We start from the raw sequence: 21823 nt of genomic DNA on the forward strand, positions 1-21823 counted from the left end.
AGTAACTCCAAATCACATCTTCACTGTCATTGTACCTACAGAACATTTCTTTAAGAGCTAACCAAAAAATTCAGCTATATCAGGAATTTCTTAGAATGGGTTATTGTCCAGCTGCATTTCTAGCCCTGTCTAGTCATCAGCACCCAACAGGGTAGTTTGGTTTACACTTTAACTTTTAAAAAAATATTTGTTGTAATTTGATTTTGTCGTAACAGGATTTGTGTCTGGCGTGGATTTGGTGATGGTTTCGCTACTCCAAGATCAATCCAATATTAAATTTTCATCTTCGGACACTCTGGAAAGAGATCAACAAGACTTCATGAAGACACAGGGGGATTCAATATCCCCAGTTCAGCAAAGTGTGAGTAAGCTGGCCCAGGCCTGTTCTCTTTCTTCAAAGTTCAAATACAATATGCAGCTATTGCTGTACAAAATCTCACCAAACTTTCAGTGTTTGCTTTGTTACCAGTAAGTTTTATTCTTGAAGAGTAAAAACCTGAGTTACCCTCCTTAGCTTATCCTAAGCTCCGTGCTAAATTTCTTATTCAATTGCTTAAATCCCCTATTTCTTTAAAAACAAAACAGAGAATCTATCTATCCAAATTCTAATCCTGGAAAAATGCTATGTTTCAAGTTAATTCTCATTCTGTTTCTAAAATAAATAAATAAATAAAAGGCAGACAGAGAGATATCAGAGCCTTTTTGTCTCCTCCCTGCCTGTAAAGGATGACTTCAAGGACTTCACAATTCCTTGGGAGTTTTTTAGAATAACATGATCTCTGTCCTGTTGCCTGTATATTCATCATGTCTCATAACAAAAGTACAGCTGAGAGTACTGTTTCTCATCAGACAACAGCAAAATAACCATTGTCATCCTTTTATTATGAAAATTCCAAGTGGAGAATTGACAGCCCTGCCATTCATACAGCTTAATGGAACTAAATATAAGGAGGAATTTTTTAATTCTAATCTAAGAAAAGATATCATAAACACGTGTATTAGGAATGTAGAGGAGAGCAAGGAAGGAAGAATTAAGAAGTCATAAACTAAGCAAGTTTGTGTTCATGTGAGAAGCTAAAAGTGCCATGAGGTCAGATTTGCTTTTCTGCAGGGATCCATGAGAGAACAAAACATCAATGGCTTTAACACACATGCAAATGACTGGAAAAGCTGGGCCATGTTCCACTGCAGAAAGCACCGAATTTATGCTGACTTCCCTGTGGGACTTCTTGAAAGCTGGTTCTTCCATAAAGGCATATATTCCTTAAGCTGTTCTAAAACACTGTAAAACCAATTTGGATTTGGAGGGGTGAAGGAGCAAAGGGAGCACTCGATAATCCGGTCTGAGTTTTTTTGTAACACGGAACATTCCATTTCCCCCTTCCCTGAACACAACAACCTGCTCTGGACTGACGCACGTCTTCTCAAAGGCATCCAAGGAGTTACTCATCCTTGGTGTCAGGGCAAATATGCATATTTTCAGTGTCAGGATCCAGACACCAGTTCTTGTTAAGCCTTTCTCCTTTAGATTAAAGAGCACTTCGGTAGCTGTTATTTTCTTTTTGCTAAAGTGCAAAAGGGAGGGGAGGAGATGAGACAGGCAGAAGGTTAAAACGTCTGCCCAGAGCCTACTTGTCTCTTAGAATGAGTGTGGCCACCTTAATGAAGGGAAGTGATGTAACCACCAACCTATCTGGCAGCATGTAACACCACCAGAGTATGAGATCAAGCTTATTTGACTAAACTTGCATACAACAAGACTTGCACTTATCACATTTCCTGTCATTTAATCTTCCATCACTTGATCATGCATCATTTTTCTCTGGAATTGTCAGACCAACTAGTCAATGGCTACCTAAGACACCCTGTTTTTCAAGGATAGTTCAGTTTTCTCATAGAACACCAGAATGGTTTCATTGGAAAAGACCTCAATGATTATCCAACCCCCTGCCATGGGCTGGAATGCCACTCACTAAACTGGGCTGATCAAAGGCCAATCCAACCTGGCCTTACTTTTCTTAATTAATTGTTGAACAGGTTTGGATACCAAGCAATCAGAAAACCCTTTAGATCTTTCAGGGCTTCTCTGCATGAAGGTGACTAGAACTGATAATATTATACTTATCAGCGATGTATTCTTAATATAATTAAAATATTTACATTTTATATAAATATATAAAGTAAATTATGAAAATAATAAAAATTTGTTCACATGAGTCCTAAATAAATAAATGCCAATATTTCATTGCAGGATAATCTCAGTTACAGCTGCCAACCATATGAGTCAGACGTCAGGACAGAAAGGAAGAGTTCAGAGTCTTCTCACAGCCCCAGCCCTGCTTCCCCAGCCCAGGATCAAATTCATGGGAGATACCCTACAAACCAAGGAATTCACTGCGGCAAGAACAAATTCAAAGCATCTTTCAGTACTGAAAAATTCAGGAGGTACAGTTACGAGGAAAACACTGTAGGAAACTACGACCGGTTCCTCAAGAGCAGCAGGAACCCCTTCCACCCTTACAAGAGGCAGATCAGCGAAGATGTTTTCCAGGAAGCACACCAAGCCCTCCCACCAGAAGCTTCACCTTTTAAAAATCATAGAAGCATCGATGGTTTTGAGGGTCCATCAGGATCTACAGGTCCTGACGAGTCAGAGTCATTTCCCACGCACATCCCGGACATCTCCACGGAGCAACCATGGTGTAACAGCCTCCAGTACAGCACCACGGGTCAGGATCACAGCTCTCAAGTCATGGTCAGTATTTTTTTATACTTCTTTTTCCTGTTTTCAATGACAAAAAAATATACTTTTCAAATTATTATCTTAACATTACTACGTGGACGTTTAGTCTCCTGTCAAGTTGTAGGCTAGAGCTCAGGAAAAACATATTTAGACATATCCATATTCATTTGTCCAAGTCTCTAATTTAAGGCCTTTCCCTACTGGAAAATAATCCTCAGAAAGATGTACAAGGTCAAATGATTTTCCATTAGACATGATACATGAATCCTAAATATCCCAAGTTCTTCCTGACAACAGTAGTTGTCATCAGGTAGTATTTTCAAGATACAAAGTTCACAAAACAGTATTTCTCAAACATGAGGACGTATATCAGATTTGTTACAACCCCTCAGCAGACCTACACTTTTCTTGGTGCAAATAGAGGAGAAATTCTGAGATATCAGTACTATCAAAATTTAAATATCAGACCTATTTATGGTATGTGAAGTGCTAAGTTACTGAATTCCAATACAAGATAGAGGCAAGAGTCTATTTAGGGCAGCAGAGATCCCTGAAAAGCAAATTAAATTACCCTCCAGTATCTCCACAGTACCTCTGCTGTGATCTGAGGTGTAAAGTGTATCTTCATCATCCAATGCAGCCAAAAACAATGACTCCACCTGCCAGGAGAGGGCCCTAAGCTGGTTCTAAATGGCTGTGAGATGAAGAATTTCAGGGCTCCCAAAAGAAAAAAGGATTAAAGAAAAAAATTCTTAATTGGATTAAGACCAGAGAATGGAGAGATGTTGTCAGGGAACATACCTGGGGATTGAAGCCATTCAGGTTAAGGAGGAAATTGATCTAAATCTCTTATTTCCTGGATAAACACTCATCTAGGTCAGAGCAGTTTAATGCAAAACCTGTGAGCAGTTGATGAAAAAAAATTCCTATTGTCTTCCCAAATCCCTGGGCTGCAAGATGTGCAAAATGTAAAGGCAGCTCTGCAGGAGCCCTTTACAAGTACGTGTAACTACTCAGGAGCAGAGTGGCTGCTTGTCAGTGTCTCCCACGGTTCTGTCAGCAAGAGATATCAAACTCCTAAATCACTTCCACACTTCTGGCAAGCTGGGATTTCTTTAAATCTTATCTGATTGTCACCAAAATAACACAGACATTTATTCATACTGGATGTGGCATTTGCTTGGAGTCAGGATATCAAATGAAATCTAACACATGCTCCTACTAATATACCATAAAAATACTAATTATAAAAATATTTAGTAGACATACTAAAAAAATTTATATACTTATTAACATATATTAGACATACTAAAATACAATAAAAGCTGATCATTATGGCCTTGCTTTAAAGCAGAAGGATAAGTGCTACTAGGTTCTTGAAACAGTAAGATTCTTACTCTATTCCTACACATTCCCTGCATCTCAATCTATAAACAGAGACTGATGTTTTCTGAATTGCTCTTCGAATTGAACATGACCTGGGATTTCCTTTTTTAAAGTTGTAATTACAGAAATGCAGGAATTGGTTAAGGTCTTCATAGAATCACAGAAATGTTTTGGTTGGAAGGGACCTTAAAGATTATCTTGTTCCAACCCCCAGCCCTGGCCAGGGACAACTTCCACTAGTCCAGGTTGCTCCAAACCCCATCCAGCCTGGCCTTGAACACTTTCAAGGGGGGTCACCCCTCATTTTGTACCATTGGAATATAAAACAACTTCTATGTAACACTTACTGTGACAGAATGAAGTCCAAAAATGTCAATATAATGAAGGCAAATCCGAACAGTGACTAACAGAATTACTCTATTTTAAATTAAGGTGTTTTCTCTAATTACTCCTTTCTTAAATATTTTCCAGCAGGATTCAGACATGAAGCTTAGGACATCCCCACTGGAAGGGCAGCCTGGTTTGTACTGCTACCAGCCTCAAGTGCAGCAAATGTATTGCCCCTCACACCCTTTCCATCAGGTCAGTGTACTATGTGCACCAAAATCCCTATATTTCTACCACTCTAATGGTGCAAGTTTTGGTATTAATATAAAAAAAAGATTAAACAATACCTTTAAATTTGTGGGGCTTCAGGGCCATGTTTATATATACACGTTTATGAGAATAAGATCTTAAAAGAACCACAGCTAAATGCATTTTAAAATGGTCATTCAGAAAAAGAAAAAAAGAATGTATAAACAATCTTGGTACTCCATATTTATATTTTCACTCAAAAAAACATGTTTTGAAGCCTGATAAATTATTCACATAACTGCTGGCATTTCAGGATCCCAAGGAATTAACTGTGCTTTAACTTCAGAATAAAAAACTAAATATATGTGACTGTACACTTAAAATTCAGATCAAACACAGGAAAGCACTTTAAAGTAAAATTTGAACAGCAAAATGATGTTCACTCCCCTTGTGCTTGATGGTACACACATCTCTTTCACAATCTTTTGCCTCTTACATCATCCTCAGTGAAAGATTATTCAGCTGAAGCATAATTGACAGTAATGCTGATGATGCAGGAGAGTGTGCAATATTAAGGTTGTTCTTCTGCATGTAACTATATTATTAACACTAAAAATAATTTCCTTTAGATATAAACGGTGATGCTGTTCAATGCTTTCAGTTTTTCCTCTTTTATGTTCAGTTACCTGCAACTTATAAAATTTTCAGTAATTTTTTCAGTAGTGTTTATTTCAAGATAAAAATATGCTTGAAACACCCTATTTAAAACAAGCAAAAAAAAAAAGAAAAGAAAGCCCAAAACTTGAGGTGAAATTAAGGTAACAAGGATTTTTCAGACTTATAGGGAGAAATCCTTATATAAAAACAGCACAAACCTGAAACATTAAACCATTAGAGCTTACAGGAAAGTCATATATATAAACTATTTTAGGATAAAAGCTCACACTTGAGCTACATCTCCTTTGATCTCAGTGACTGATGACAGATATTGTGGCATCAGCTCTACCATCTCATTCAACTTGCTCAAGAAGTATAAAAAATACGACTGACAGAGCAGTGATTTAGACTGGGCAAAGAAAACAAAACCCAGGTTACTGTGATATTTCATTAGGGTTGTTAATTTGTATGGTGTTACATGTCTGAGTCATTGAAACAGTCATTACTCCTGGCTTTTTTCTTTTACCTACCACACTGACATTCCTCTAGCCAGAATTTACTGAACCTTATTGTTCACAATCAAGTGGTAAAAAGGCAACTATCTTTAAATTCTTATTTACACCACCATAATTAATTTACTTGTGTGGTTTTTTTTTCTTGTTAGCCCAAAACTCGATAGAAATAATAAAAGGTAATAATAAAATTAAAATAGAACAAAAGAAAAGGTGATGTTGCACTACCATCCTAACTTAGAAATCCAGTTATTTGCTTATTGTTATTTTAGAAGAAAATTGTCCCAGATGAAGGATTAACTTGCCCAAAAAAGCCCTGCTGCAAATATAAACTATTCCCCACTGGGATTGCAGGACAGATATTGTGGATATGCCACAGCACCCTACATCTCACTCACCATATAAATGCCATTTCTGTGTGCTGCTTTAGCAGAAACTCCACTTAGCTTGTTAATTCACTGAATAGTTTTGATTTCTTTATTCATTCCGAGGCAGGCACCCTTCCCCTGTCCCCTCTGATGTGATACCGGTGCTGTTACTATACATTGGCACTAACCACATTCAAAAAACCTCCAAAATTAAAGCTGAAATACACCTCCACCAGGCAAGATACGACAGGCACTAAGAGGAAAGTCTTCCATCCACCTGCAAGCTGGCACCGTGACAGATCTCTTTACGTGCAGCAGGTTTCTGTTGGACTTTCCAATACTTGTGCTTCTGAATGTTACTATGGTAAAAGTCTGGCAATGTGTTCTACTACTCAGAGGAAAAAAAAACAAAACAAAACAAAACAAAAAGTATAAGCAGCCAAAGTCTCAACAGGTAGAACTGCTGTCCCTGTGCCACAATCAGATACTGGAAAATGGATGAACGTGGGATATACAAGACTGAGAAGGAGTGGAATAACATCTTCTGCATGAAGCAGCAACGTGATTAATGCTTTACATTTCAAATTGGAATGGAGCAGTGCAAGTTAAAGCACCATGGAAGTTACACTCCAGAGAACGGGCCCTTTAGCCTGAAGTGAAGGATGTTCAAACTACGCCTCGGTTTTCATTAGAGGGATGAGAGAGATCAACCCCTTCATTAATTTTGTCCAAATGATAAAACGGCCTCACCTTCCCCTTTGCTGGACACAACACAAGTGATGAATCATGAGAGGAATTACTTATTATTGACCCGAGTGAAGTAGCAGACATTGACTGGAGTCACTCACCCACCCACCATAAAACACGGACACCTTTCATGCCAGTTGTGCGACTGTAAAACCAGCTCGAGCCTGTCATTCCAGACCATTCCCCAGCCTCTGCTCCCTCAAAAAGCACTAATGAAACCAATAAAACAGAAATAATCCTTAAAACACCCCGGTCTTGCCTTTCATGACGACATCAAATACCAGTCCCATCTTAGTATTCTTTCCTTTCAAAGAGCCACCAAAACCAATAAAATCAGAATTATTGTAGGAATTGCCCAGTTTTCTGCTCTGGTGAAAAATCTACACCCAACACACAAAGCAGGAAGCACAGAACTGCACATAGAAATTAGTTCACAGATGCTCTGGAGACTATTTTTGCCTATTATTTAGTTCAAAAATATTAATTAATTATGTTCATTTCATTTCTTTCACCGTGCAAACAACTGAGTATATTCAGCCTGGTTTTCCACATTCCATTTCAGGCAGTTCAGTGTTAGAAAGATAAAAGCAAACAGGCAATAAAACTCCAGCAATGAGAATAAAATTACAGAGAAACTTAAATAAATTATTAAAAATCCAGAATAAATAAATAAACTATGAATATTTTGCGAGCACATGACAACCTCTCAAGCGCATTTTAAGGGGACAAAGACCAAGAGCAAATGAAGCTTTTTTTTTTGATTCGAAAAAAGGGATTACAATAAGAAACTAAGGAGGTGCATAAATTAATTAAAAAGGGATTTTTCCCAACAAGTCTCAAGAGCTACCTTATAATTTTTCAGAGGAACCACACAAACTTCATGACACAGAACTGCTGGAGCTGAGCAGTAAAACACCAGAAAAGGGCTCAGCAACCTTTGAGCACCAGGGCAGGCATGCAGGTAGATTTTTTAATAGCATGTGACATGACTCCTAATTTTGGCCATGCCCTCACCCTGGCATCTGGAAAGGTTCATCTGTAAGAGTCAGAAATTCCCCTCACAGGGAGCTCTGAGTTCAGCAGGAGCTTTTGCCTCCCAGAGAGCCAACTGATGCTATCTCACCTGAGCAGGGTAGTGTTCCTTTGTTCTTGAAAATCTCTTGCCAGCAGACTTAAGCTGTAATTTGGAAATGAAAAATATGGAATATTTGGCAAAGAAAAAGACCAACTGATGTGTTAAAAAGTTGAGAGTAAGTCTACAAAAACTGTGGTGCAATCCAGGTTATCTATGTGGATTATTTCCACTCTCTTACCTACTTTTTGGCACTGGCATATATCTATCCCATCTCTTTAGTGTGTCTTGGGAGGTGGACAAGCTGAGAGATCTCCTTAAGAGATAGGTCAGCATCTCAGTAGCTTCTGCTGCTGGTCCCTGGGAGGGGTGAGGGTGGTATAAATAATGCCTGGTTTTAGGGGTCCTGGCTATTCTTTTTAGCTTTCTGATGCAGAAAATGAGGGGGGGGAAAAAAAGAGTCACTTGAGGTGGTGGTGAAGAGCATACAAACTCCTGGCCTCTTGGAGATGCCTGTCCCTTGGCATTAACTGTGAGGGTACAGACAGGGAGCAGCCCAACAGCTTCAGCATGAGACAGGCAACATGAAACCACCTCAAAAATGTCTCACATGCTGCTCTCCTGACCCCTGGAATGATCTTACTAACTTATTCCATAATAATACATTCATTTTTTATATATTCTGATGCATCCACTAAAGTTTTCATTGTTGTTTGCCAGGTTTATCCCTGCCTTGCATAATAACAGCAATTTTAACAGAGATTTTGGGATGCTATTCCCTTGGGATTAGATATTATACACTTCAGATTTTTACCTTACTATATCCCTCTCCACCTAAAAAATAAAACAACGATAAAATAGCACAAAAAAATCAAACAAGGCTCAGTCAAAACTGCAATGTTTCTTCCTATATTTTTAGCAGCTTTACTTGATGGGCTCATCTTTCCATATTGCACATTGTTTGGTATTTTATTCTGGTGGTTTTGGGGTTTTTTATGTAAATAAGTTTACACCATTAATTTACTTGTCTGTATGTTCAGGGGAGGCTGAGCAGACTGAGATACTTCAACTTCAAAAGAGATGGTTGAAAGGAGACATGCTTTAGATCCATAAAATTAAGAGTTATCTGGAGACAATTAATAGGGTACAGTTCCTCACATTTTTCACAAGAACTCAGTAGCATGGCAGGCAATAAAGAATAAAGTACTTTTTTTTTCCCACACCATATCCTCAGAAATACATAGTTTAATACTGTTATTAGGAAATATTTTTGGGAGCTTGTTGCTAAGCCAAATAACATCTCTCTTGTCCCATCAGTATCCCTCAGGAGGCAGCTACCCTGTGACTTACATTGCTTCTTCACACTACCCTTACCAAAGAATCGCTCCTCAGAGCAGTCAAGAATCCCAGCAGCCTCTGTTTCCCAAGCCCATCTACTCCTACAGGTAATACAATATTTCTTCAAGCCCTAATGTTACAGGAAATGCACTGTTTACCCATGGCCTGGTTCCAGCATCGTTTGCAATAACACGCTTACTCTTATTTGTCTTGTTCCCGGTGTGTTCTGTCCTGTTCGTACGAATCAAGATATTCCAGGCTCTGGGGCCAAGGCACAGAGAAATTAAATGTTGCAAAGCATTGTCTTGATCACCCCCCCCCCAAAAAAAAAAAAAAAACCCTAAATGTTTCTTTAATACAAAATTTTACAAATGCCATCAGCACAAGACTGATCCCACTTAGTTGCCTTTCCCAGTACCTGTATTAAAACTACCTTTTTCCAGTTGCTAAGGCAATGAAATGCCTAGAAAACATACCAGATATGTCAGTCACCACATAGTTTTGGACCCCAAATAATCTAACAAAGTAGATCAGACAGTTAAATTTTAATTACTCATCTGTCACTGTCAGTTTGATACTCTTTGTGGCCTTCACCAGTTTAAGCTTTCAGACACACCTTAGATAAATACCCACCAGCAGGATTTGAAGGTCTTGATTTCACTTTCTATATTACTTTATTTGAAACTCAGGTTAGAACTTCTATATGAGCTTTGAGAATTACCTGCAGGAGTTACATAGTGTAAGGATATTGTTATAAACAACTAAGTGGAAATTTTAAGCATCACTGTACTTGTGCTATGGCAGTGAAAGTCACAGTAATTACACACAATTTGGAAAATAGTCTATTTTTGGTTCTGAGGAGTCAAGCAGAAGAGGCTAAAATGCTTTTCTTTCTCTCCCTAAAGCATCCTGATCTTCATGGCTCTCAAAAACAGCAAGACAGGGAGTTTGCCAGTCAGTGAGATTTACAATTTCATGACGGAACACTTTCCTTACTTCAAGGTGAGTTCCACTGGGAGGGGGGGGAATCTCCCTCTAAGCTTACCTGTCAGCAGAGGGAGTAAGGGATGGGATTCCAGCTATGAAAAGGGATAATTTCTTAGGAGAATAATATCAAATCAATTACACACTATATACATTCATGATCACAAACTACCCAGCATTTCACATGCAGGAAGAAATGTGAGAATATTTAACTCAAAAAGATATTAAGAACTGTTCCAGCTGTGAGTCTGGGTGCATAACAGTGGCCATTCCTCACTAACAACTCATAAAAAGGGTGAATAATTTTCAAAACACATTCACTCCTTCCTCTCAGATCTCAAATACAGGCAGAACTGGTCTTGTAGCTTCCTCTGCCATCAGCAGCACCTCCAGACTGGTGTGGAAGCAGAGGTTCCAGGTTATCTCACTGCCTTCTGGAGCTGGGATATCCGTCTTGGGCAACAGCATCACTTGCATGCCCTGTACCAAGAAAAGTCTAATATATGATAAATGGTACTAAGCTCATAATTACACCATGACGTTGGTGACGGGAAGGGTGTATGGTTTGCAGCAGCACCATTGAAATTTAAATCCATGCTATAAGGGAATGGTTCCTTGGGCTTGGAATGCGAGTGGAAAGTGCTCAGTCAGCAAATGATCCAAGAGCAGGAGGATTAGTTGAGATTTTTAAAAGAGCTGTAATGGAATCGTCACCTGCTGATCTACATGGAGCTTTATTTCTGCTGATTCTTCAAAACCGTCTCGCTGAAGTCCAGAGCAGGTGACCTCAGCTGTTAGCAAGGCCCAAAAATTAAAATAAAGCAAGTGAGTCTGTCCTGTTTCCTCTTGCAAATAGCCCTGCAGCAATTCAACCAAATTCGAAACAGCTGAAGCAAGGCAATTCAAACACTTACAATAAGAACACTGAGAATAGCTAAAAGTAAATGTTCTGATACAATTTTGCAATGCTTTTGGGCACTAACTGAGGATAAATTTTGTGCACAAAAGAAAAAAAAATAATAAGGTTGAATCTGTCAGTAATCAGAGAAAAATACACATTATGATGGAAGAAGAACTGTCAGGATCCATCATACTTCTGTACTCCCAGATTTCCTCACAAAAGAATCACTAATTACTCCATCATTTGTTACAAGCAAAAGAAGGGAGAAAATATAAAGATGCCTAGCATCAGAAATCAGAAGTACTCAATCCCAACGGAATCCACAGAAAAACAGCTAGAGTTTCAAGCAGAGAGAGAGATGGGAATGTTATTCATAATTTTTACAGGCATGTTCATGTTTATTCATCAGACCAAACTGAAATTAATTCTTCGTTGTCTTACAACATAATTGATTATAAAAGTTAATCAGCAGCTTCAAGCAAAATGCTGCTGCTGCTGCTGCCAACATGGACAGAATCCTTCAGACTCAGGACTGTGGCTCTGCCAGGTGTCACAATCCTGGTCCTTCGTGGTTTTTCAGAGCTTCCTGTCTTTTTCTTGATTCATTTTAAAGTGGATGAGAATGAGGTTGCTGTTGTCATATGGATTACAGGGAAAGAATGGTGCAGGGGGTACTACTTGGTACAGGGGGTACAAAGGGAACATTCACTATTTTGTGACAGCTTTATTTTTGCATTTTACTTACAAATACAGTCAAAAGTATTTGACTGTAACATCCTTAAAATGACCAAGAGAGAATAAGAAATCAAATTTTACACTTACAGGCATTAAGCCCTGTCTACCTCTGGCCTTTACAGCAGCCCACAGAATTATCAATACATGGCAAAACCTAATACCCTCGATCATCCTTTTTTTTTTTTCTGGAGAGTCTTCAGCAAGATAAAATAATATAAAGACCAGCAAAGAACATTTTGTTGTTGCTACCAATACTCACTAACTAGCAGGATACAACAGGGAGAGGGGAAGCAATTTAAGTTGGAGAGAAAGAGAGTGCAAGTGTGCACAGAATCTTGCTGGGAGACATTAGATGATACAAGCCGAGTCAAATTAACTTGTATTCGCTGCCACAGCAAATTTAGTTTCTATGATGCAACAATTTCATTTCTAGTTGAAACAGAGCAATCCAACTCCTACGTCCTAAAAAAAACATTTACACAGCTAAAGTTGAATTACTCTTTGATGTACCTCTCCCTTCTCTTGAGACCTAGATTTAAAGAGAAAGGGTTTTGCAAGATCACTGAACTCTTTAAACTTCAAGAGCTGGTCAGGATCCATGGGGCTGGACAAAAACAATTTTTTTATCATCTTTTTCTTTGTAGCGATTAGTGGGTCTAAAAGAAAGCTTTAATCTTGTTAATTGGAATTAGTGCCATTGGTCCAAGAGGCCAGAAAGGTCTGTGGTCTGATGGAACCTAGAGCAGCAAGTATTCAAGCATTGCAGATGTGGCACTTGGGAACCTGGGTTAGTGGTAGCCTTGGCAGTGTTGGACTCAATAATCTCAGGGGGCTTTTCTAACCTTAATGGTTCTGTGATCCTATGATTTATGATTCTACAGCTTTGTCCACACTATGCTGAAACGCAGCAACATCAAAACCAAGCCACAGCAAGGAGATTCCAACTACACAAGAGCAACTTCAGTAACCAAAGCTCCCTCATGAACAATCACATTCACTTAAAAAAACCAGTGTCAGAGTCACAGCACAAACACACTGAGCGTTCCTTCAAGCCTTGCCTGGATAAACTTTTCGCAGGTCTGCAATGCCAAGTTTAATGCAAGAACCTGTTGGGTTCCTGGGAGCAGCCTCCAAAAATCAATCCATGTACTTTTTGCTCTTACATTTCTAAAACCATCTCACAGTTTACACCCCCACATGTTCTGAAAAGCTCTGAGAAACCCGTGCCGCTCCCATCTTAGCAGAAACACTAATTATCCTGTCTAGATACAGACAGAGGTGTGTGTAGCCTCGTGTGCAGGGCAAGAAACATGAATATTCTTTCAGGTCAGCTTATTCAGTAGCTAAACACACAACTTACCTGGGAGGAACAGTTCTATTCACTTTCGGAATTGGCAGAAAGCAACTTGAATATGACCTGCAAGGGAGAAAAACTGATTCATCATGTTTAGTATGACCCTATGGCAGAAAGGGTTTTAAAGGGTTTGAGTTTGTTTTCTTTTTTTTTTTTTTTTGATACAATTTATGTTGTCTCACCTGTGAGACAGAATAGTGAAATGCTGACATCAGGTGGGCCAAAAGGGTAGAAACTGTGCAGCTATGAAAGGAGAATAGTTTCTCTTTTAGTAAATAACACATATTTAATTCCACACCTTTTTTTTTAATGAAGAACTCAATATTAAATTTGACCCTCAGCCCTTCAATAAGGTTTTTAATGCCTTAACTTACATGATAGTTCTTTACAAGCTACAAAAGAACAGACTTTACATTCCTGATAAAAGTAGATAAGAAAATAAAATTCTGATAAAAAAGGATTTCTATCAAAGTATGTTCAAAAGTTCACAGTGTGTCATGTGAAAGCAAAAATGGACACAACTCCATTTACAAAAGATAGTCTTAGAGGAAGTTTCTTGTACTAGGCAACAATTAAAGAGACTATCAAACTGTCCAAAATCCGACTTTCTATGCAAGATGGATCCCTACTAATAAAGCATAAGAATGCAAAGAAAATTTAATACACATAAAAGGGGTATTTTAATTTTTAACATTTTAAAAAATACTATGGAAACCCATCTTTATTTCTTGTGCTCTCTGTTCAATAATTCTCTGGTTGATATAAACAGTTTACAATGACAAATATTTTGCATCCATGAATATGAATCAATAGACAAAGACAACTTCACCCACCTTTCAGAGAGTTGTTTAATTTCTTTCAATTCTTATGACACAGAGATGAGGATTTTTTTCCAAAACAAGAAAATAATAATTTTAATGATTCAGTTTAAAGAACCTCCCAGCTGCCACTGCTGAGTTAAAAATAAATGCAAAGCACAGAGATGCAGCAATCAGATGTGGAAACCTGTATCTCGTCTGCAGGGCTTGTGATTAAACCATTTGGTTATGTAATTGGCCAGCTCACAAAGTTACACCTACAGGAGCATGATAGATTCTTTTGAAGTCTGCCTGGACACTGAATTCGAGTCCAGGTAGCACGTAGTGCTTTAGTTAAATGTTTGAAATATTTCTCGGTGTTCCAAAAGAGATTCCAATAGAAATCCTGTTAGCTCACAGCTCTAGAATATAATTCTTTAGACACTTAATTCCTGTGATTTTCAAATTCACTCTTAAAAATCCAGCAGGCCTCTGACAACCTTTTTGCTCAGAAGATCAGTTAGTGTTCTATCTGATCCCTCTCTTCCCACACAACACGACGGTAACATTTTTGTGGCTTCCTTCTAACGTACAAGTTTCTCATGGCAGAAGGCACAAACTAAACAGCATTTCTTACAACCTCACCAGTCAAAACAGAGATATACATATTTATTTTCTTTATTTGTCCTTGAAGGCCCATTCTTACACTGGATTTGTTTCTCCAGACAGCTCCAGACGGCTGGAAGAATTCTGTGCGCCACAACTTATCTTTGAACAAGTGCTTTGAGAAAGTCGAAAACAAGTCAGGCAATTCCTCTCGGAAAGGCTGTTTGTGGGCTCTGAATCCAGCCAAGATTGATAAGATGCAGGAGGAGCTACAGAAATGGAAGAGGAAAGATCCAGTTGCTGTAAGGAAGAGTATGGCAAAGCCAGGTCAGTAATGTGTCACTTCTCAAACAGTTCTGCCAAGAACTTTTCTTTGTAGCAGGTACCAAACTGTATAAGAGAATTAATATGTGACTTAGGAAAGCATTTAAGGACTTTTCCTGGTTATCAGGTGGTTGGCAAAACAAGAAAACAAAAATTAGAAAGCAGAATTAAACAAGACCTCGTTTCATAGATATTTCCAAATGAGCAAAGAAGTTTCACCAAGAAAATATTTTCTCTTGACATCTCACTAAACTTTAAGGTAAAAGGCTGGATGGGGCTTGGAACAACTTGATCTAGTGAAAGGTGTCCCTGCCCGTGGCAGGGGGATGAAATGAGATATCTTTAAGGTCCCTTCCAACTCAAACCATTCTATGATTCTATGACAAAAACAACACTGAAATAAGTACTATCAAATAAAATCTGAAATTAATTTATAAGTATCCAACCTTTAAACACAGAAATGGAATTTATTATACACTCACTTGGCAATGGTAATTTAGGAAAACATTTCAGCCTTTGGAGTTCTTATCGTATATGTGAGCTAGTGCTTTTGTTTGCCATCCTGAATGACACTAAAATTCCTACTGCACCCTACGAAGATCAAGGCTCTGTTAGGGATAAGTCAGTCATGGACTTTTTTCTTGTTTTCCAGAAGAACTTGACACCCTGATAGGTGACAAGAGCGAGAAGCTGAGATCTTCCCTCATGTCCTGCAGCCCGACGGGCGTTGCAGGTGCCTCACTTTCCAGGCAGATGGCAGCCCAACCCCATTCCTTATGCGAGCCCTCCCTCTCCTCCGGGATCCCACAGCCATTACACAGCATCCACGCCTCGGGAGCTCTGCATGCCAAGAACGCTTTACCCAATTTACTGGGAGGGCAGCAGCCTCCGTGCTACACATCCCCACAGGGCTTCCCCCAAATCCCAAATGCACTGATGCAGCAGACACCGGACGCTCAGAGCCTGTTTCCTTCTGGGGAGGCTCAAAGCGAGCTCCGAACTCAGCCCAGCATCACTCAGGACTCCCCGCTGCCGGCGCAGACCCCCCCAAACTGTGGGATGAAGATGCTGCCGGAGCATTCCACAGCCAGGACAGTGCAGGACACGCTCATGCCGGAGGGAGACCTCAGCAATGACATCGATGCTCTTAATCCATCCCTGACTGATTTTGATCTCCAAGGTTGGTATCTAAGGTATTTTTATCTTGTAGAGTCAGGCTTGTTACATCCCATCCCGTCACCTCCCATCACATCCCAACCCATCACCTACCAACCCTTTGTGACCTTCTTTTTTAACTACTTTTTCTTGCAACTGCTACAAAAACCACCTTAACTAGGATACATTACATACACAACATGCAATATTGCATTAAATCTTTAAAAAGTTTCCCAAGAAAGCCACCTATTTACATCCAGAGTTTAAAAAACATTCCTGCTTCCTCTTGGCTACAATTGCCAATACTAAGTATTGCAGTACAGTATTTAGAATGTATTTTTTTAAATTCAGATATATATTCCACTGGAAAGTACTCAAGCACAACTATTTAGTGCGATTCTTACAAGAGAATTGTCACGTGAAGGGAAATAAGAGAAATAATGTTTATCAAATTAACAGGTTAACTTCCTTTTGTCAATATTTATTCAAACCCTTTCCACATCTCTGCTCCAACAAATGTTATTTCCCCCTTCCTGAGGCATCATATGACTTGTGCCCTGAACAATTATACTTCCTGAGGTGTGTTCTCATATACTTAATCATGTAATGCTGACAGTAATTTTTTATATATTAAATAATTGAATCTTCTTGGCTGGATGGGATTTTGAACATTAAGAACACAGCTTTTCATGCAAAACCAAGGAAAAAACCCACCATGTATTTTTATATATATATACACGCATTATATATGTGTGTAAATATATATGTAAATTTATAATGAATATATATACATTTATATATACACATATATATATAAATCAAATCCTGTGGGTTCCAAACTATAAAGCTTCTGTTGCCCCAACTAACATGCCAGAATTTCCTTCCTGCACAAACAAAAAGCGGTTACATAAATCAACCTAAAAGACAGAGCAAAAAAAAAAATGCAGTTTTAATAATCTACATGACTCAGCGAATGCCAGTGCCATTCATTCCACTGTCACAAATATTTCCCAGTCCTGCCATGCCCAGATTGTTTTACTGAGATTAACACCACACTCCACTCGTTTCCTGGGACCTCTTTCCATTTTATTCAATTAATCTGAAGCACATGCTCTGGTAGTGTGAATATTCTCTGTGCTTCATCTGTATGGTACCACTCCACCTTCCCTCTGGCCTAGCCCTTTATCTTAAATTATTTAACCTTATCTATGCTTTTTACTTTCTTTCTTTATAAAATGATCAAATCTCTAATTAGAGGCCCTAAAACATAAGATAAGGCCAGTACACTACTTCCAGTGAAAGGGCTAAGTATGATCCCGTATCTTCCATATGTTATAGAGATGAGAGGCACTTTCCTTATCCAAAATCAATGTTTTTCTTTAAAAAATAGAACTTATTCTTCATAAATATACATTTCTAACAGAATATTGCAAATTATCAGGTGAAATAATTTTCTTAAATATATGCTGTTTTCTCCCAAATTTAAATTTATTATGGAGATAGACAAACAAAAACTACCTAAACAACCTTTTTTCTTCCTCAGTCCCAAGGGTTTAAGAGCACCTACACATAAAGCACACACAACTGTTTAATTACCAACTTCTCCTACAGCACAACATTTAAAAAACTGAATATATAGAAATGTATACAGACATCATATGAAGAAACATGAATCATTCCATTAATCAACATGTTTTGGTTTGTTGTAGGGAATCTTTGGGAGGAGCTAAAAGACGACAGCCTTGCTGTGGATCCCCTTGTCCTCATTTCATCATCCCCAGCGTCTTCCCAGTGTTTCCCCTCTCACTGCCAGCTGGAGAACAGCAGCAACATCCCCATCCCAAATGGAACTCCACATGGAAACGTACCCGACCTCCAGCTCACCACCCTGTACTCTGCCTTTATGGAATTGGATACAGTGTCTCCTGCCTACCTAAGTAATCCTGGATCCAAACCTATAGCACTGATGTGAACCACGTGCCAACCTAATTATTATTATTATTATTATTATTATTATTTTGTCGAAATCCAGTCCTAACCATCACACACTTCCCTATCTGATTGATGTCAGCTGAGACCGTGTCCATGGGAATAAGAATAATCTTTTTTCCAGAACTCGCCCGCAGGATATGTAGCTTTACTATAATAATTTTCTACAGACAGACACTAAAAAAAAAATTTAAAATACTATTTAAAGATAATATTGTTAACAGCTGAACTTGTCAACACCATTTTATCAAGCCACTCATCTTCTGCATCTCCCAGAAACAAACGACTCTAAGAGGAAAACAAATTATTGACTTTTTTTTCCTTTTCTTTTTTTCCTTTAATGAAAGCTGCTTGCAAATGAACACAGAACTCACAGCACACAACAATCTAACTTATTTCTTGGAGCCAATGACGGCAACATCATCCACCACAGACCACTCAAAATAAAAAAAATCTACATGTTAAAACAGTTATAGCCCCCTTGAAAGCAGTTCTGGGTTTTGGTAAACAAGAATGTGAACTGAAAATTCTGTAAGTATTAGAAGATAGAGGACAAGCTGCTGACAGACTAAACCAAAGCAACAAATATACTTCAGTGAAAAATATGTAAGTTTTACTGTATTTAAAAAGAAATTTTAAATTCTGCTTTTTTTTAATAAAAAAGAAAAAACTATTTAGTAGAATTTTTACTTGGCTGGAAATTATTCCTATTCATTCTTCTTTCTTTCGCCTCATAAGCTGAACAGTAACATGAATTATTCAACCATTAAATGAAGATTTTTAAAAATGCTAATAAAAAAAGAGAGAACAATAATTGCTGCAGTTAGCCAAATCCAGAGAGCATCTCTAGTTTAACTTCCAGCTGCATCCAACATATCCAATGTGATTTATTACAATACTGAACCAGCTGAACCAGCCCTTGCATTAGGATAATGTCTACTTCCTACCATGAACTAAAGTAAGGCATTCCAGTAGCCAGTTTCTCAGGAACACTCTTCTCCCTCTGATTTTCCAAAGGTGCTGCTTATGAAACAAAATAAACTGGTTTTAATTCAAGTGATGCAATCTAAACCCAAAGCGATCTGGAGCAGGAACCTTCTGAAGAAAACAGTCTAGAAGCCAAAAAAATATCAGTGTCTTGAATGGCAGGATTCCCAGAGAAGCTGTGGCTGCCCCATCCCTGGGGATGGGCTGGACAGGGCTTGGAGCAACCTGGCCTAGTGGAAGGTGCCCCTGCCCATGGCAAGGGGTGGAACGAGATGATTTTTAAGATCCCTTCCAACCCAACCCATTCTGTGATTCCATGATCTCCAATCACAGACTATGTTAATTCAAACTGAAACAAGGAGGTCGAGATTTGGGTCAGATTGGGTCATTTACACTCTGGAAAAGCAGGGGAGGAATTACCAAGGACAGAACAGAGAGATGGAATTGCTAAAATACAGACATGCAGGTTTAATTAGCCGCTGTCCCACGGCAAGGTGGGAGCACTGCCCGCCCAAACCAATGCCAAACCCAGGTCCAAATCTACACCCTCCTCTGTGCCTACTAGCCCAGACTTAAAATCAGATTAGGGGCAGACGGATAAAGACGACTTAGGAAGAGCACATGTGATGCAGCTTTGTAATCCCTCACGCAACTACCAAGAAATCCCCACTTGACTCGAGCTCCTCTTCCTTGGCCTCCTGCAAAGAGAGCACACAGCTGAAGAAAAGCAGACAGGTTGGCCAAGCTGGTCCATGAAAAAAAAAAACAAACAAAACCAGCAGGATGAGAGTTATGCAAACACACTAGAGCTGGGGAATCAGTTCTTGACCATCCTAACATTTAGGTAAAGAAATAAGGAAAAAATGAAGTATCCCATGTCAAAATAAATGTGAATATTAAGTGATAAACTTAAAGCACATAGTAAGTGTAAAGCTGCTAAACAGTATTGATATGTATATAAAACACTATATATAATGTTTTATATATAGTATTATATACTATATATGTGTATTATATACAAATAGTATATAGTATATATACTATTATATAGTATATACAAAATATATACTATATATTTTTATATTATATAGTATATATATTATATAGTATATAATATAAAATAGTATATATACTATATACTATATACTATATATTATATAGTTTATATAAAATACTATATAACACAGTGAATATGTATATAACACTATATACAACAGAGTGTATATATATAACACTAGATATGTAACACAGTATATATATAATACTATATATACAATACATATATATACATACACACTGTGTTATATATATAGTATAATATATAATACATAATATATAATATATAATATATTCAGTGTAATTTAAGGGTTACCAACTTAAAAATAAATACTTACCAAGTACAAACTGTAAGAGGGATAATATTATCCTAGGTACCTTTTTTTTTTTAAAAAAAAAGGCATCAAATAAATATCCATCCTAATACAGGATGCCCTGTGCTCAGGCAGTGGTTTTGTACCCCTGTGGCCCTGCAGCACACAGCTACTACGATGCCTTAAAATATGTCAACATCACCCTTAAGCCAAAAATAATAATAATAATAATAATAATTGGTAAATAAGTTTCTCTACAAATATTTGACTGTTCACGGCAGATCTGGCTTGCACTGAGGGGTTGGTTTCATCAACTCTGTGTGTTTTTTAAGCTCTGACTTCCTTAAACAGAAGGTCCCACTGGTGCACCAAGACCCCCCCAGAGCTGGACAGGACCACCCAGACCCTCTCAGACTCCTCAAACTCAGTTACACAACTTCAGCCAACAGCCATGCTGATGCCAGAGGGAATTCTGCACTCCACAACCTACACCCTCCAAGACTTTTCTGGATAAGACTGTCTCCATTTAGAAACCTTTCACTGCAGACACCAAACAGTTGTGACACAGACCAACATTTTCAGAACCCCGAGGGAGCGAGATGCTCAGTTCTCGAGGACTTTCAGTCACTATTTGCATCAAATTCTTGTTAAACCCTTTTTAAAGTCCTTATAGAAACCCATCCTGAGTAGCACACAATGAACCACACCATGGCCAATGTACAGAACAATACAGGCCTTTGCAAGATATTCCCATCAGAATTAACAACATTCCCAATGTTTTGTATTTGGCAGAGGGAGACAACAAGAAAACGCATGAGAACACACCAGACGAAGAGCACTGGGATAGTTCATTGCTCCAGAAACATGGTAAAATTGTAATAAAACATTTATGATTAAAGCAAATGCATGGCACGTGAAAAAATCCATCAAAACTCACAGTACGAATCTGGACAACACGTTATCAAGCTGAGCTAAATATCTGCTAAAGGAATTCCAGACTTGCAGATTTTAAAGCAAGAAAAGCTGAACTTCTTTTTCCATGTTAAAAGATTTATAATTTATGGGCATAGCAACTCATCCATGATTTGTTAATTCCTGTGTGTCACTCGTATCCTCTACGGCCTATGATTGACAGGCACGGCCACTCCCTCAGAGGCACCAATATATTCCACATTTGTGACCACACACATGATCACAAGCTGGAAGGGGAGGAAGAAATAGA

General features: G+C 38.3%; 1 protein-coding gene across 1 annotated transcript; it reads left to right on the forward strand.

Moving 5' to 3' along the window:
- Positions 1-241: 241 nt before the first annotated feature.
- FOXN1 (forkhead box N1) lies at positions 242-18922 on the forward strand. The gene is made up of 8 exons (XM_032707539.1): positions 242-361; positions 2252-2755; positions 4601-4711; positions 9379-9506; positions 10305-10401; positions 14896-15103; positions 15753-16280; positions 17965-18922. Exons 1-8 carry the CDS (start codon positions 242-244, stop codon positions 18225-18227), a joined length of 1959 nt encoding a protein of 652 aa, XP_032563430.1. The 3' UTR covers positions 18228-18922.
- Positions 18923-21823: the final 2901 nt, after the last annotated feature.

The sequence above is a fragment of the Chiroxiphia lanceolata genome, chromosome 20 (assembly GCF_009829145.1).
Source record: "Chiroxiphia lanceolata isolate bChiLan1 chromosome 20, bChiLan1.pri, whole genome shotgun sequence".
NCBI lineage: Eukaryota > Metazoa > Chordata > Aves > Passeriformes > Pipridae > Chiroxiphia > Chiroxiphia lanceolata.

Bases quoted from the DNA above. Each gene is read 5' to 3' on its own strand.
- FOXN1 (XM_032707539.1), top strand. From the start codon at position 242: ATGGTTTCGCTACTCCAAGATCAATCCAATATTAAATTTTCATCTTCG. The intron at 4,712-9,378 runs GTCAGTGTACTA...TTGTCCCATCAG, and splicing joins CCTCACACCCTTTCCATCAG to TATCCCTCAGGAGGCAGCTA. The intron at 10,402-14,895 runs GTGAGTTCCACT...TTGTTTCTCCAG, and splicing joins AACACTTTCCTTACTTCAAG to ACAGCTCCAGACGGCTGGAA.